At 41.2% G+C, this 17,849-nt stretch overlaps 1 protein-coding gene across 1 annotated transcript in view; it reads left to right on the top strand.

Annotated features, from left to right (window-relative positions):
- The window catches only part of PUS10 (pseudouridine synthase 10), a 56,003-nt gene that overhangs the window by 34,047 nt on the left and 4,107 nt on the right, over window positions 1–17,849 (top strand). Inside the window, exons 9-16 of the mRNA XM_036262466.1 lie at window positions 290–354; window positions 1,836–1,921; window positions 2,964–3,089; window positions 7,803–7,859; window positions 8,728–8,804; window positions 8,897–8,952; window positions 9,845–9,962; window positions 16,797–16,939. Of these exons, the coding sequence (XP_036118359.1) occupies window positions 290–354; window positions 1,836–1,921; window positions 2,964–3,089; window positions 7,803–7,859; window positions 8,728–8,804; window positions 8,897–8,952; window positions 9,845–9,962; window positions 16,797–16,939 (728 nt within the window). The remainder of the gene's footprint in view (window positions 1–289; window positions 355–1,835; window positions 1,922–2,963; window positions 3,090–7,802; window positions 7,860–8,727; window positions 8,805–8,896; window positions 8,953–9,844; window positions 9,963–16,796; window positions 16,940–17,849) is intronic.

Here is a 17,849-nt window from a genome sequence, read left to right as displayed (position 1 = left end):
TTTTTTATTTGAAGGATGCCACATTTCGAGGGGATGCACAGTGCAGTGAGGAGGACGTGCTCTGCTGGGCCTGCCGGGTATTAGAGACATAGACTAGATTGAAGGGAAGGGTTGGAGGAGTATACCGATTGTAGAACAGACAATATGAACACTTTTGTTTCGCTTGTTTTTTTTGAAGCTATTAAGTATTTCTCCCTTTTAAGTATTGTTTAAAATGGTATAATTTCACCTCTGATGTTTTCTCGTCTAGCCGCTAAAATGTCTTTTCTTTTCATTTTACCCTATATAGTCAGTATTCACTAGAATGGCAGTTATGAAAGCTTTGAATAAGATAAAAGAAGAGGATTTCCGCAAGTAAGTAGAAGTATAGAAACGAGGAAGCGTCATGGAATTTTAGAAGAAAGGGGATGGTAGCAGAAGTCTGAATTATCTCTCTCTAAGTTAAGATTGGATGTATTTCAGGGACCAGGACTGTGCCTTCATCCTCATTATATCCCCACTCCCTGGCTCAGTACCTGGCATGCAGTGGTGTTCAATAAATGGTTGTCAAGTAAATTTGAATTTATGAATCAAGACCAACTTCTTGATCTTATGGAAGAGGATATTGCGGTTCAGAGAGGGAGTTGACTTGCTTACGATTTCAGCTGGGTAGCAGGAGTGAATTTAGAGCCAGGTTTCCTGTCTCTCCAGTCCAAACCCTGAACTTTGTAGTATTAGCCATCTCCAGAAGCGGGAGAAAATGTTCAGCAGTTTCCTCACTTGTTAAAATATGCTGAAATACAATAAGCCTTCTATTTTTTTCACAGTGTTTGTTTTATTTAATACAAGATTATCATAGTTATCCTTCTAGAATATTCTTGAATAAATTTCAAACAGTGAAGTTATGGGGAAGGTTTTGTATATTTTACTGACTAAAAGTGTCTCAGAATGGCAATATTTTATTAAATTTTATTTTATTTTTCTTTATTGTTGAAAGTATTACAGATGTCCCTCTCTTTTCCCCATTGACCCCCTCCTTCCCGCTCCCACCCCCCTCCTGCTTTCCCCAGTTATTACATTTTAGAAAGTAAAAGCAGTTACGTCCTATAAGCAATAGTTCTTGAGTTCCTAAGTGATTTCTTTGTTGAGACATCGTGGGAAACTATGACATTTTCAAGCCAAGCCTTTTGCGTTGAGTCCACATCTGGTCATTAGTCCGTGGCTGTGGAAGTTCCCAGCAGGTGGACAGTGAATAAAGCCGCACATTGCTCTTCCCTGCCTGTCCTCAGTGGAGTTTTCCCAGCTGAAAGGGCAGAGTCTGCCACATTCCACCCTTTCTGGCTCTGGTCTGATTCCCAAGGTCATAGCTAGAATGAGAAGGAAAAAAAGAGAGAAATGGCGGAGGACTCTCCCCACAGGTGGGACATATGTGGGCGATCTCACTGCACACCAGCTGTACCCAAAGGATCGGGGGTTTGTAAGCCAGCAGCAAGCAGCAAGTATTCATGGAGAGCAAAATGGCTAAAGAACCGGAAAGGCGTCTACTTCATATATATGGACTTTTCTCCCAAACCTCAAGGCCATTGGACATTATCATCTGGGAACATGAGGCCTCCTGGGCATGAACGTAGCAGTAAACCAGAGCCCTGACTTACTTAGTGCCATTCTCCTGTATTAAAAGTGGTACTCCAGAGGCCTAGCAGACCCATACGGTTCCTGAACTTAAAGTTAGGGAGAGGCTGAGTCCTTGAGAGACTCAGGCTGTGTGTGTCTGGGACAGTGCTGATTCATTGTAGCTATGTGGTTCGATATCATGTCTGGGATATAGTAGCTGTAAAATGTGTTTTGTTTTGCAGGCAGTTTCCTTGTCCTCCAAACTCACCGAAGGCTCTGTGCACTGTTCTTGAAACCGAATGTACTCATGGTGCTGTCTTTGTGGCTGGTAACATTTTTAGTCTAGAATATACTTACATTATCAACTTACTCTCCTTTCTGAAAAACTCAACTGATTCCTCTTCTCTTTCCTTCTTCTTTTTGTTATTAGGTTCTGATTAGTTAACCCTTTGAGAACTAGAACTGATAGCCAACCTCATTTTAGGTTGTATAAGCATTCTTAAGGTCACTCGAGACATCTGTTATTTAAAATGTCATACCAAAGGGAAATGACACTCCCCAGGTTTTGAAATCAGAGAAGGCCAAGTGGAAATATGGGTAGATATCGAGACCCAAAACTGGTTAGGAGAAATACAGCTGTGGAGAGGATTTTTTTGTTTATGAAAAAAAACTTGAAAAATAATGTTAGTATCTGCAAAATGACTAAGCTCTTGGCTTCTGCCTGAAAATAAATTTGTTGCACTGACTTTCCCAAGGGGTAATCTAGCAGACAGTTTTTGTTTTCAAAGCTACAACTGTTTTGTAGTAATAGCTGAAATGAAATTCACTTTTAGTTTTGACTATTGAATGAAATAGGGTAATAACGAAAGCTACTTGCCTTAGGGTAGCTTTATTCATAAAGCAATGAGTCGTATTCTGTTAGGGTTTTTTAGAAAATTATAAAAACTTCAAAATTTTCTGTATTTGAGCTCTTTGGAATATATCATCACCAATGACTCTTACATCAAAAGTATTATTAATCATTTGTAAAAGCAGTAGTTGCTAAAAAAAAAAAAAAGATCCTTGGTGTGTTCTGTAATGTAACTTGTTCAGTCAGACAGTCATATTAATAAATATATTGAGCATCCTTTTAGAACTCATTTAATGATTCATATTATGCCTTTAGCCATCTCTTCTATTGTTACCTTAAATATTATCACTTACTTATCTGTCTGTGTGTTGGCTTCCCAAATTATATTGTAAATTAATTGAAGGCTAAGCCTTGTTTTGTATCTTAGGATTGGCACTCAGTATATAGTTGTTGCTTTTCTTTTTATCTGATTGTATTAATCACACCATTCCATCTCTCCTACCTTATATTTCTCTGTCAGGGAGATATAATAAATACTCCAGGAGTCTACCACAGACTCCTTGGATAATTGATGGAGAAAGGAAGTTGGAATCTTCAGTGGAAGAATTGATTTCAGATCCTCTTTTGACAGTGTTCAAAGCAGAGAGTAAGTGTTAAATTATTCCTATTTTAAATTCATTGTCATTCATGAACAGACTCCTTGGAGGTGGCAGGGAAGATTTCTGTGTTTTGTCTATTACCACCAGGTCTGGGCCCCTTGCCTGGCAGCCTCCCGCGAACAGGGATTGCTATGTCCTTAGCTTCTCTGACTTGGGCTGAATGTGAGCCAAAGTGCCCAAGGATTTCTTTACTTTTTTAAAAATGATTGCTCTTTCCTGGGGAAATTCAAAGCAATGGAAACTACTTTAAATGAATGTACCTAAGCTCTGACCTTGGGATGCCTCAGCCTTGACCTTGTTTGGGGAATATGAGGAAGTTACAATACCACTTGCATTCTAACCGCTGGAATGTCCTGAGATAAAGCCGAAGCCCAGAGCAAACGAACCAACAACCATTTTACAAAGACTTAATGGGAGTTGTGTTGTGTTTTAATTTCATAAGTATTAATGAGCTCAGGTTTGTGGGATGAGTCAGATCCCATCAGGTTTATGTTTTCTTTGTCTCAATAGCCTGTTAGGCCAAAGGCAGCACAAAGCCTCAATTTCACCTAGGAGCAGTCTAGAGAAAAGAGGCTGAGATTTCAACCACAGAAAATCATGTACATCAGGAAAAGCTGTAGGCAGTAAGTAAAGCACTCTTGAAGTGGGTTCCCTAAAATAATTAGAACATCTTTTTTGAGGGGTAAGTTAGACATCCATCCTTCTCCTTGAACCTCCTTAAGACACATTTGCTTTAGGAATGGCAAGCAAATGACCGTGCGGAGACATGGCTGTCCCTCCCAGCTCCCTGACTTCTCAAGGGGAAAGGAAAGTGCTTCAAGCCACATCCCTCTTATAAGTTGTTATCAGGTAGAGCGGCCCTCTTTTTTTTTTATCCTCACCCGAGGATTTTTTTTTTCCATTTTTTGTACAGATAGAGTGGGAGGGAGAGAGAGGAAGGGAGAGAGAGAGAGAAACATAGACTTGAAGGGACACATCGAGTGGCTGCCACCCGCACGACCAACCAGGGCTGGGGACAAACTGCAACCGAAGTACTTGCCCTTAGCGGAACCGAACCCGGGTCTCTCCGGACCGCAGGCCGAAGCTCTAACCGCTGAGCCAAACCGGCCAGGGCAGAGCGGCCCTCTTTTTAAGGGTCTTTAAGTGTTCTTGACTGAATGAAGAAGAAAGTAACCTAGCAACCTAGTATTTTCCAAAACCTTAGCAGGAAAGCCTCTGGGGTATGGCCCGGAGCTTTTATCTACTTGATCTGATATTTACACACTGGTTATCTTATAAGACTATCCAGGTTATGAAGAAGTGAAAATAAAGCTTTGGCACACACACAAAAAATCTCTTTCAGACTCAATTTGGGGCCACCTTACTCCCTTTCTGTAAGAAGATTAAAGAAATGTTCAGTTCTGATTTTTGGGTCCCAGAGCCCCCACTATGAACAGGGCTGCTGGGGGCTCTGCGACAGCGGCATGTTTCACACTTCAGTCTTTCATGTTCATTGTCATCTTCCATGTGAGGGGGAACATTATTTTCCTCAAGCGGAAAATAAATAAAACGGTGTGTTTAGCATATGTAGTTGTGTGCTGAGGAAGTTTATTGAGAGCTCTTGAGAGAAAGCAGACCTTTGGGCCTCTGTGCTCCTTGGCTTCTTGTAAGGATAAAACCTTGTTGTTTGAAATGCCTGATTAGTAGTACATTTGCTATACCCATGCTTCTCAGATAAATTGCTTGTTATTTCTGTGGTTCACATCTGACAACTCAGGGAAGATGGTTCTGACTAGTGAACCTCTAAGTTTTACAGCTCTATGAAAATGAACTGGTATTGCACAAAGCAGCCTAGCTATTTACAGAAAGGTTCCTTCCCCTAAATGGGAGATACAGACTTGTTTCTCAGTCACTTCATACTGGCACATCATGGTATGTACTCGCTACTTCCCTAGTTAATGAGTAATTAACTTGACACACTCTCAGAATCAATGTGTCTAAGAAAATTTTCCCCTAATACATTTATTACATCACTCAAGTAAATAGGTATTTGTCATGTCAGTTCCCTGCTGAAAACTGGTCAGTGACTCGCTACAGAAAAAAGCCCCAACAATTTAACTTGACATCCTGAGGCCATCATCTGGCCTCTGCCTAGCTTTCATCCCCGTTGTTTGCCCCTGGGTGTGAGGGCCACTGGAGACTAGCTGAACCACGCATATAGTTCCTGATCCTCCTTATCCTTGTTTTTGAAACATCTGTTCCTTTGAGCAGAAGGTTCAAAGAACTCACAGGACTTAAGAAAATGCAACTAAGTTTTAAACATGTGTTTCCTAAAATGGCAATGGCTCCTTTTCCTCTTTTTGTCGGCTGCTATTCATAATTGCATAGGAATCAAGTTTTGAAATTTGCCCTCAAAAGTGTTTCTCAATGTAGGGTCCAAATCTGAAATATTTTTTTCCCCTCAAAGATAGAGTAAATACCCCCTTTCCCTTTGTCTGGATTGACTATAATGTTTTTCTGGACTTCTCAAGAGCCTAGCTTTCTGCCTCTTTTTCTTGTTGATGGGTTGGAATTTGTGGGACAATATATGTGCTAATGCATGAATTTGAGGTTTCTAGTCAGATTTAGCAGTCTCTGGTAGACCTGATCACCCCCTTCACAGTATAAGACAGGGAGTCAGTATTTTTCCGCTTCCCAGATGCCATTTTGAACTCTCCATTTAGCTCTCCATCCCTAATTATTGCGACTCTTGAGTGTGTGGACTGCTGACGGAAAGCTACTAATGTTGCTGTGGGTTTAGTAACAGCTTGACAGTAGAGTGTAAACATGGGATGGAGGGTTCTTTGGGACTTACTGGTCTGTAGAGTCTTACTCCCTGCCTGGCCTAGGTTCTTCACCTGGAGAAGAACCTGCCCTTGTGCCTCCCATGGCTGCCCACTTGGCTAGTCCTTCAGAATAAAGCAGCACAGGTTACCCAGACTCACGAGCCTAACTAGCAGCTTGAATTCTAGACCTGCCTTGGATATCTAGCTCTTACCTAGCCAGTCCTGGATTGCTTCTCTCTGTGAGACCAATAGCTTTGGGCCCCGTGGGGCAGAGAGGAGCCCACTTCGCCATGGCAGTGTGCGACACACTGCAGCTCAGCCAGTGTTGGCCCCGGCTCGATAGAGTGATTTCTAAAGATGAAGGAAGGTTGAAAGGAGGGCTAATCTTGAGTGTAGTTTTCACAGGATTTGAAAGCTTTTTAGCCTTCCTTTTTTCTAAAATCTCCACGAGAACTTTGCTGGGAGAAAAATGGCTGTCAAAATGGAATTCACCCTGCTTCTACTTTTCCCGTCTGATCTTCCCAGCAGTCTTGTTCGTCCTTCTTTCGTGCTTTCCAAAGTGGCTGGACTAGTGAGTAAACACACCCCCTGGCTCATGTTGCAGCTGTGCTCCAAGAGCAGGGTGTTCCTGTGCTTTTCCTGCCCAGCCCTCCCCACCATGTATGGTCCACATCCCTGCATAAGTAGTAAGTGCTGTGTGGATATGAACCATGTCCATCTAGTTTGCCTGTGTCCTCCTATCATCTAGCACAGGGCCTTGCACACACATCCTGGACAGATCTGTTCCTGAATGAAAAATCGGTATGAGCCTGAGTTCTAGCCCTCAAGCTCTATGTTCAGAGACCTTAAACTCTACCACTCTAATGACTGAGCAGGCTTTCCACAGCATCCCAGCCTTTCCCAATTGTCCAAGAAAGCTGGTCTTGCTTTCCCTGTGGGCACAAGTCTGAGTGTTTTTGGCTGTCTTCATGGCAGTGCAGTGTGATCTTAGATAAGTTACTTAGCCTGTCTCTGTCTCACTTCCTTATAAGTAAAGTGGAGATGATGATAGTACCTATCTCATAGTGTTCACATATATGAAGCATTGAGAATAATGTCTCTCATGTTAATGTGGGCTGTGGTCATGATGATGGAATCACCAGTCAGTTCTGTATCTAAAAAGTTGTCATGTGACCCCTGACCCCCCCCCCTTTTAATCACTTTCTATTCCGATATTTGCAGCTTTTAGTCTGTGATGACCCATCTATCTTAGGATGAACACTAGTTTTGTCATGGTTCCAGCTTAGGTTTGCTTATATAATGAATTTGCTTTTAGAGTCAGACATTTACCCCCTCCTTTTCATTTCATAAAGTTTAATTCCCAAATAAATGTTTTTGTTTTGATGTAAGGAAAAGAAGAAAGTAGATGGTAGATTTTTCACCATAAGCTTGTAGCCAGGGTGGTGGTAGGGCCTTCCTCCAAATGGTTTTGCTTTTGGCCTTCCTGTGGGATGGTGGTGTGGGATGACGGTTAAGGTCTGGCCTTGACATTAGAAACACGTAGCTCTGCCATTTAATCTTGTGACTTTGAGAAACGTATTTAACCTTTCAGAAGCTTGTTGTTGTTTTTTTTGTTTGTTTGCTTTTTCAATACCTACCTTACCAGGTAGAATTAAATGAAATAATGTAAGCAAAAATTTTAGCTCTGTGCTTGGCATATAGTAAGTGCTCAATAAATGGTGTTTATTATTATTATTGGTATTTTTAGGAGAGATTAGAATCAGAGGTGGGATGATGACTATCCTTTGGGATTCTCCTGTAAATTGTTCAAGACAAAATGGTTTTCTACTAAAGGGTGGGGATAAAAGTCTTAGGACTATTATTTCTCTGATTTGTTTTCCTATCTGCTTTCCACAGGTTTTAATTTTTCATCCTCTGGAAGAGAAGATGTGGATGTGCGAACATTAGGAAATGGTAAGACTGCAACAGCATCAGTCGACTAGAACTAATTTTCAGATTATCACCCTTTTCAGCAGCAGGTTTACTGTAGTCACTTATTCAGAACCAAAGTGGGCAGAGCCCAGAGCTTCTCTCCAAGTGAGAAAGCTTTGTGGATAATGGAGCTAGCTACCTTTTTAAGTTATATGACTGTTATGTTTTAAGAGGAATCCTTTCTTCAGAGGCCGTTTCTATTGCATATCTCTAGGTTACAAGGGACTTTTGTGTACATTAACAAGGAGGTGCTGGATCCCCCCCCCCAAAAGTTTGAATATTAATTGTTCCATTTAATAACATTTCAGCAGGACAAGTACAGTTTTTAAAATGCACATCTTCATTGAAAAAGTGATTTCTGCTCTCTTAGCCTTCACTTCTCATTTTATATTGTTGCATTTACTACAAGGTAAATGAGAGAGTTAATCCTGCGCTGTTTGAGATGTATAGTCCCTTCTTCTCATAGAATCACAGCCTTCCTGTTTCACTACAGGATTAGGCCAGGAGGATGGATTTCAGCTTGGATTACCTGCACATCCCTGCATGTGACAACATGGCAGTAGTGTAACCGAGTCAATTAGCAGTTTAGATGTCATTTCATAACGAGCACAGGCTTGTCCGCAGACCTTCGGGAAAGCAGTCACTCTCACATATGGCCTGTGCTGGGGTTTAGCAGCCCCCAAAAGCCCCTTGATTTCTTTTCACACATTCTTCCCTCCCCCCGGTATAGCTAAACTTTCAGTCCTCTAGAGCTCAGCTCGTCGTTTCACACCTCCTAACCCTCTTGCATTAGCCTGAATGTTAACTCCATCAACACGTTTCTGTTTCATGGCGGGGTGTGTGCTGCCAGGAAGGCCCTTTGCAATTGAGCTGGTGAATCCTCATAGAGTACATTTCACTTCACAAGAAATTAAGGAACTTCAGCAGGTAAACCACTTCATGACATGAAATCGCCATGTTTCTGCCCCTCTGCAACTGACCTAGAGTTGCTAATTGTTTTTCTTTTTCTGCTACTACAGAAAATTAATAGCTCGTCTGACAAAATTCAAGTACGTGACTTGCAGCTTGTCACAAGGTAAGGGTAGGCTCACTGGAGATAGTTTTAAAAGGGAAGTTTCAGTGGTAGATCATACATCTGATAAGGGAATTATGTCCAGAATATATAAAGAACTCTTACAACTCAATAATAAGAAAACAACCCAATTAATGATAGGAAGATGATTAAGTGGACATTTCTCCAAAGAAGATATATGAATAAACCAATGAACACACTAAATGCTCAATATCATTAATCGTTAGGGAAAGCAAATCAAAACCACGTGATCCAACTTCACACTCACTAGGATGGCTATAAGAAAAAAGATGGAAGATAACAAGTGTTGGCAAGAATGTGGAGAAATTGGAGCTCTCATTCATTGCTATGGGATTGTAAGTGCAGCCAGTTGGGAAAACAGTTTGGCAGTTTCTCCAAAGGTTAATATAAGACTCAGAAATTCTACTTGTAGATATATACTCTAGAGAAATGAAAATGTACAGCCACAAAAGTAATCTGCATGAGTGTTCATGGTGGTGAACCTCGAATACATTATGAAGTGAAAGAAGCCATACACCAAACAGCACATATTGTATGATTCATTTTATAGGAAATGCTCAGAGTAGGGAAATCTATAGAACTAGAAAGTAAGTAAATGGTTGCTGAAGCCTGGGGAAATGGGCAGTGGGAAATGACTGCACAGATATGGAGTTTCTTTTGGGGGTGATGAAAGAGTTCTGCAGTTAGATTGTGGTGACAGCTGCACAATTCGGTAAATATACTGAAAGTCACTGAATTGTACAGTTAAAACGGGGAGGGGCCTTGTATGTGAACTGTATCTCAATAAAGCTATTTTAAAGAAAGGAAAGTTTGGGGCAAAGCTTGTGTGTATTGTATATATTCAGACAAACTTTGCTTTATTGTTTTCGTTTAGAGAGGCAATAGGACATATGAAAGAAGGTGAAGAAGAAAAGACCAAGACCTATAGTGCCTTAATATGGACAAATAAAGCAATACAGAAGGAAGACATTGAATTCCTAAATGACATAAAGGTAGTTAAGTGCCCTAATTATTTTTATTTTGTATTTCTACCATCTGTAAAAGAGTCCATGTCTCCTAGTTTATTATCAGCAAATCATCAAGCAGGGGTATGGGGGACTGTGAGACCTGGAGTCAAATCCTGGCTCTGCCATTTTCTAGTTGAATGACTGGGCATTCATGTAACCCATCTGAGAGGAAGTCTTACTAGTGATGAAGAGCCTGCGTCTGAGGACAGATTGCCTGGGCATACATCCTGTATCTGTATTTCTTAATTGTGTGACTTGGACAAGTTACTTTGCCTCTTCAATTTCTCCATCTATAAAATTAGAAGAATTCAATGAGTTTAGTTACAGAAATCACTAGAACATATCTGACACATAGATAACATTCAGCAATGCTACTATTGTACAAAAGAAATATAAAATAGGACCTACACAATAGAATTGATGCCAAGATTAAGTCTATACATAAAACATATTATATATAAATAAAACAAGGTAATGTGTAGAGCACAGTTGTTTTGACACATGCTCGGTTTTCCTTCACATGAGCATGTCATTATAGAGGGTCTGCCTGTTCGTTTGAATGTTTCTTTCCATCTGCTCCCACCTCTTCCCATATACTTTACTTTCAAATGAAAGGAATGAGCATAAATGAACACAAAGTTGTTCATATACAGTTATCAGAACATTGTTTGAATGGGCTATAGTTTGTAATAATTTAGATGACCTGCTAGAGGGGATTGGTTTAATCTTATGGCTTATTTGTATGTCAGACTATTACTAGCCAGCTGTTAGAAATGATGTGGTATATGCATATTTGTTGACAAAGTTGAAAAATGTTCCAGAAAAGAGCAAGCTGTAAGCGTACATAGAGGATGATACATTGTGATTTAAACACACATGTATGACTATGTAGAAAACAAATTGGTAAAAGATACCATAAATAGGATTTATACTTATGAAGAATACAAACACCCAATAGAGAAAAATAGACAAAGGATTTGAACAAGCAGCTAAAAAAAGAACAACTCCAGATGGCTAAGAATCATTCGAAAAGATGTTCCACCTCCAGACTGAAGTAACAATAAGGCCATCACTTTATTCCTCTGAGACTAATACCACCTATTGGTTGGAGCAGAGGAGAAGGCTAGTTGCATACATTCAGCAGAAATGTAAAGTATTTCAGCCTTTTGGGAAAACAATGTGGCAACAACCATAAAAATTAAAAAATACACTAGTCTCCTACCCACACTTCTCCTACTGGAAGTCTGTCCTGAAGAAATAAACCCAGTGCGTAGGGATATGTGCACAAGGATGTTTATTGACTTTGTTCAAAGTGGCAAAATCAACAATAACAAACCTGGAAACAAAATGAATTCCCTTTAATAAGGAAAGGTAGAACGAGTTGGAATATGATACAACTATTTTTAAAAAACTAAAATAGAAAAAATATGAAGGTAGTTCTACATCTATGGCTTGCAGGAATACCCAGGACATGAAAAAAATAGTGAAGTGCAGAGTGTTTCGGTGAAAACATACAGCTGCCTACAGAAGCTCATCTGTACCGTGAGGGTGGACTAGATCATCCCCAGTGGCCCTGCAGTTCTCAGGTTCTGTGATTTGTATCTAAGGCCTTTTGACTTTGGGCCCTATTATCTAGGGACTTTAGGATGATAGTTAGACTATTGATTGATATCCTTAAGATCGCAGAACAAAATTTTAAACCTTAATTGAATCACATGTACAAGTCATTCAGAATGCAGTGGGGAAAATAAGCTCATTTGAAAAATAGATTCAGAGTTTAGGGGTAGCTATAGAGCTAATTCAGAAATAGTGCTGCAAGATGGTTTTTATAGGTGCAGCCTAAGTAGTAAAAGGGTCTGTGTGAATGGTCCACAGCCCAAGGTGACTGTTGAGACTAGAGACTCCTTGACTTCTGATCATATTTCTTATCCTCACCTGAGGATATTTTTGCATTTATCTTCAGATAGAGCTGGAGGGAGAGGGGGAGGAGGAGAGAGAGATAAACATCGATGTGAGAGAGACACATCGACTGTTTGCCACCCACATGACCCCAACCAGGGTGGGGGACAAACTGCAACCGAGGTACATGCCCTTAGCAGGAACCAAACCTGGGTCTCTCTGGTACGTGGGCCGACGCTTTAACCCCTGAGCCAAACTGGCCAGGGCGACTTCTGATCATTTTTTAAGTGTTAGTGTTAAAATAGTTTTCAAATATTCCTATTGGTGTAAAGGATATAAAAACTGAGGCACTGCCCCATTCTGAGAAAAGGTCACTTCAGATTTATTACTCTTTTTTTAAGGGCAACCTACTTCCAAGGAGCGGGGGGTGGGGAGGCATTATTTATGTGTTTTTTGCAGGCCAAAGGAAACACATCATCTACTCTAACATTGCACTCTGATGTGGCCAGATTGCTGCAAAAAACAGTCAGACCAAAAAAGACACACGAGTGTGTGTTGATCTGAGTATTATTATAGAAGCAGTGGTGGGTCTGCTAGCTCAGTATTTCCATTGACTGGCTCATGGGTCAAAGTCCTGGGAGTGACTGAGAGTAAGGGGAAGTCCTGAGAGGCAAGGGAAACAGGGAGACAAGTGTTCCTTAGTTAGTCGCTCATTTAAAGGCCAGCAGAATGTTTCTGTACTGTAGAGGTCACATCTTTACAGATTCCTCAGAAGTTCAGCCTTGTTCTTCTTTTGATCTTACTGGCCAGAGAAATATCAAGTCTCATGAAGATGGCTTATCTTGTCACAACAAAGTGCAATTAAAATCAAAGAATTATAGAATCATAAAGCCCATGAGCTAGTCACGGGGATGTCAAGTACAGCATAGGGAATAGAGTCAGTAATATTGTAATAACTATGTGTAGTGCCAGGTGGGTACTAGAATCACATCATATGTTATATAAATGTCTAACCACTAGGCTGTACAGCTGACACTAATATAAGATTGAATGTCAACTGTAATTGAAAAAATTAAAATGGAAAAACCCCTATGAATTAGGAGGGGTCGCTGACTCACTGATCTGATAAAAGCAGTCATCCCATTTCAAGTATAGCTGTTGTCAAAACTTGTTCTTTCTCTCTTGGTGGAAGACTTGATATGGGGAGACCAGACAGAAATATTTTTTAGTATGGCTTCAGGTGCTCACCAATCATGTAAATTAGAAAGGAGTTGTTTCAACAAGAACTGGCAGAGGATTCAAAGTTCTTATGAACCTACATTTCTGGTTATGCTCAACATCTATTTTTAAAACTTGGAATTAGTTTGCCTTTTACAGTACTAACTTGTTTCTTTTTTTTTTTTAGTCTTATAATTTTATTTTTATTTTTTAACTTATCTTTATTGTTGAATGTATTACTGATTTTCCTTATTTTTCCCCATTGACCCCCCTCCTCCCCATTTCCACCCCCCTCCTACCTTTCCCCACACTGTTGTCTGTGTCCATTGGTTATGCATATATACATAAAAGTTCTTTGGTTTATTTCTTCCCACCCCTCAAAATTCCTTCCCTTTGAGGTTTGTCAGTCTAACAACCAATTTGTACTTCTTAATCCCTTCACATTTTTCACCCGTTCCCCCAATCCCCCTCCCATCTGGCAACCAACAAAATTTCTCTATATCTATGAGAATGTTTCTGTTTTGCTTGTTCATTTTGTTTGTAGATTCAATTGTCGATAGATATGTATTCATTGCCATTTTGTTTGTTCATATTTTTTATCTTTGTCTTCAAAAAGACCCTTCAACATTTCATATAATAATGGTTTGGTGGTGATGAACTCCTTTAGCTTTTCCTTGTCTGGGAAACTCTTTATATGGCCATCAATTCTAAATGACAGCTTTGCAGGATAGAGTAATCTTGGTTGTAGGTTCTTGCTTTTCATCATTCTGAATATTTCTTGCCACTCCTTTCTGGCCTGCAAAGTTTCTTTTAAGAAATCAGCTGAGCCCTGGCCCGTTTGGCTCAGCGGTTAGAGTGTTGGCCCACAGTCCAGAGAGACCCGGGTTTGGTTCCCGTTAACGGCATGTACCACGGTTGCGGTTTGTCCCCAGCCCTGGTTGGGTTGTGCGTGTGGCAACCACTCAATGTGTCCCTTTCACATCGATGTTTCTCTTTCTCTCTCTTCCTCTGTCTCTCTCTCACTCTATCTGAACAAAAAACAAAAAAAATGTCCTCAGGTGAGGATAAAAAAAAAAAAGAAATCAGCTGACAGTCTTATGGGAACTCCCTTGTAGGTAACTAACTGCTTTTCTCTTGCTGCTTTTAAAGTTCTCTCTTTGTCTTGAAACTTTTGCATTTTGATGATGATGTGTCTTGGTGTGGGCCTCTTGGGGTTCATCTTGTTTGGGACTCTCTGTGCTTCCTGGACTTGTATGTCTGTTTCCTTTACCAAGTTAGGAAAGTTTTCTGTCGTTATTGTTTCAAATAGGTTTTCAATTTCTTGTTCTCTCTCTTCTCCTTCTGGCATCCCCAAGATGCGAATGTTGACACGCTTGAAGTTGTCCCAGAGGCTCCTTACACTATCCTCATTTTTTTGGATTCTTTTTTCTTTTTGCTATTCTGATTAGGTGTTTTTTGCCTCCTTATATTCCAAATTGATGGTTTGCTTCTTGGCTTTACCTACTCTACTATTGAATCTGTGTAAATTATTCTTTATTTCAGTTAGTGCCTCTTTCATTTCTGACTGTACATCCATCATTTCTGTCTGCTTCTTTTTTATGCTCTTGAGGCCCTCACTAAGTTCACTGAGGTTCTCACTAAGTCCATTGAGCATCCTTATAAGCAGTGTTTTAAACTCAGTATCTGTTAGGTTACTTATCTCCATTTCGCTTAGTTCTTTTCATAGGGTTTTGTTCTGTTCTTTCATTTGGGACCTGTTTCTTTGTCTCCTCATTTTGGCTGCCTCCCTGTGTTTGTTTCTATGTTTAACTTAACGAGAGGTATGGGGCTCGCTGAGACCAGATTCTTGTTTGAAAGAATTTAGGAAAACCTGAAGCAGGATCCAAGACAGGCCAATCCTATGGTAAAGCAACTGGCAACCACTTGGGTGGGCCTCAAATTTGGGTGGGGTGGGGCCTCAGGGAATCACCAGGGCGGGGCTACCAGTGTGAGCCAGGTTGCTGGAGTCCCAGATATGGCCAGTGTCTGCTGCCCCAGGGAAGGGCTCACCAAAGGAACAAAGGCCTCTGACAGCACATCTGTCCAAGAGAAAGCTGCCTCTCCAGCCCTCGCTCCAGTGCCAAACTCAGTTCTTCCCCAAATGACTCTGGTGCCTTTCAAGCTGCTTCCCCCACGCTGGAGCCTGGTGGGTGTGAGTCTGAGTAAGTCCATGTGCGGGCCCTTTAAGAGGAGCTGCCTGGGGCTCCAGCCGCCTCAGCCTCCCTGAGCCTCAGTTCCTGCTGGTTTTTCCAGCCAGAAGTTATGGGGACTTCTCTTCCTGGCACTGGAACCCTGAGCTGGGTGCCTGGTATGGTACAGGGACCCCTCAGCCCTCAGGGAGGACCTTCCTAGCCGAGGTGTCCTCCTGATTTTTATCCGCCACACGTGGGTGTAGGACCCGCCTGTCACGCCTCCGCCCCTCCTAACAGTCTCCATGTGGCTTCTTCTTTAATTCTGTAGTTGTAGGACTTCCATTCAGCTGGATTTCAGGTGATTTTGCTTGATGGTTGTTCTATAGTTTAAGTGTAACTTTGAAGTGGTTGTGGGAGGACGTGATTCTGCATTTACCTATGCCGCCTTCTTGACCGGAAGTCCTACTAACGTGTTTCTTAATTTATATCTTGTGACACAAAAGAAAATCTTTAATTGTGAGAAAAACAAACCCGTGTCCTTAAAAAAAATCTGAATTGTAAAAAAGATATGCAGTATTATCCTCACGTAACTTGAACTGGGCTAACTCATATTGAGAGGTCCTGGTTTTTTTAACTTTTTTTTTTTTTTATCCTCACCTGAGGACATTTTTGCATTCATCTTCAGATAGAGCAGGAGGGAGAGAGGGAGGAAGAGAGAAGCAAAGATCGATGTGAGAGACACACATCCACTGGTTGCCACCAGCACAACCCCAACTGGGGCGGGGACAAACTGCAACCGAGGTACATGCCCTTAGCGGGAACTGAACCCGGGTCTCTCTGGTCCGCGGGCCGACACTCTAACTGCTGATCCAAACTGGCCAGGGCTGAGAGGTCCTGGTTTATTGCATATACTTACATGTAATTATCATACTGAAACACCACCCTAAAAACAGTGATGCAACTGCTAATTTTCCAGATATATCCCTTCATGCAACTAAAGAATAACACTGTGAGTAGGTATATGGTTCTCCCTAAAACATGCACACTGTCTGTACACACAAGGGATGCTGATGCCCCACCTTCTAAAACAGCCATTTCTCACCTCAGTTTGAAATCCCCACTATAAGGTTATTTTATTGGGTTAGGAAAAACAAAAAACAAAAAACAGTAAGTTTATGTCTTCTAGAAGAGCTGTTAAAGTAAAGGGCAGGACAGAACTCCAGGGTCCTAATCAATTTGTTAAATACTAGAGCAAAAGAGACTTTGGGGAACATTTACTTCAAAGCCTTTTTTTAAAATGGCGCCCAAGGGCCCAGAAAATGAGTAATTATGGACTAGGTGATGAGAATCCCACAGAGTGTGAACCTTAGGCTACACAATTTATTACAGTATTAGTTTCTACCCCGACAGTGATAGATGGGGTCCTCTAAAGAAAACATCTGTGGTGAGCCATGGACGACAGAGAAGGTCTGAGGTGAGCGTTAGTGAGCAGCAAAGCTCACTCCGGAGTTGTGTATCATGTTCTCCTCAGGACTTGACAATCGACCAGAAAACACCTCTGCGGGTCCTTCACCGGAGGCCCCTGGCTGTAAGAACTCGGACCATTCACTCCATGGAGACATGCTACGTGGATGAGCATCATTTCCGCCTCTGTCTGAGGACTCAAGCTGGGACGTATCCTTTCACCCTCTGCACAGCGGTAACCTGACCCGAACCCCAGTGGAAGAGGTCATGCTGCCCCAGGAAAGAGGTTCAACTTGATCTAGTAGGGTAGGGAGAGGAGTAGGTTGGAGAAGATGTTTGTTTGTTTTTCCATTAAATTCGTATTTGTCAAAATGACATTTTAAACCATGAGGCAGCAGCCAGTTCAGTGTGATCGTTAAAATATTTAGTGTCTTACACAATGCTGAGCACATAGTAAGTACTCAGGAAACACTTTGGATGGATTCCTTTGCTGTCTTGACACATTTCACCAGTCACATATTCAAGACCACATTGGGTTCTTGCAGCACTTCTGAGTATTTGCCCCAGATGATTAAACACTGAGAGCAGATGGGAGTGGCCCCACTTTACTTAATGATCTTTTACTATATTTGGCCTCTGGCCCAGAACAAGAGAATAGTCCGAGGCGAATCACTTGTTCATAACTGACCTTGCCTGGCATGCTTTTGTTTCAGAGCTGAGTTGCTGGTTAAACTATTAGGGAGCTGCTGAAGTCTTAGTTTTAGTTTACTTTTCAAAGGTGCTCCTAGTTTTTGTTTGTTTCTTGGTTTTATATTATTTTGTGATCCAATAGCATGAGTGACAAAATGCCTTCTAACTAGCATAAAACTAATGATATACTTATGGATATAAGGGGGGGAAATCACCAAATAGCATTCCCACTATACTGCTATAATTAGTCTGCCTCTCCTTCCCCACCAACCTCCTTGCTTCTCTGTCTCCCCTCTCCTGCTCCAGGAGTGACCAGGATTTCCCCCTTGCACTCAGGTATAGGTTACTTCTAAAATCTAAGTTTTTACCATTTGGAGCAAGGGATGGTCTATTTCGTGGGCAGATCTTTGTGTCTTTGTTGTTTGGAGCA

This window comes from Molossus molossus, unplaced genomic scaffold, assembly GCF_014108415.1.
Source record: "Molossus molossus isolate mMolMol1 unplaced genomic scaffold, mMolMol1.p scaffold_m16_p_15, whole genome shotgun sequence".
Lineage (NCBI taxonomy): Eukaryota > Metazoa > Chordata > Mammalia > Chiroptera > Molossidae > Molossus > Molossus molossus.
The sequence above is the reverse complement of the archived record's forward strand: the minus strand, read 5'-3'. Positions and strand labels throughout refer to the sequence as shown.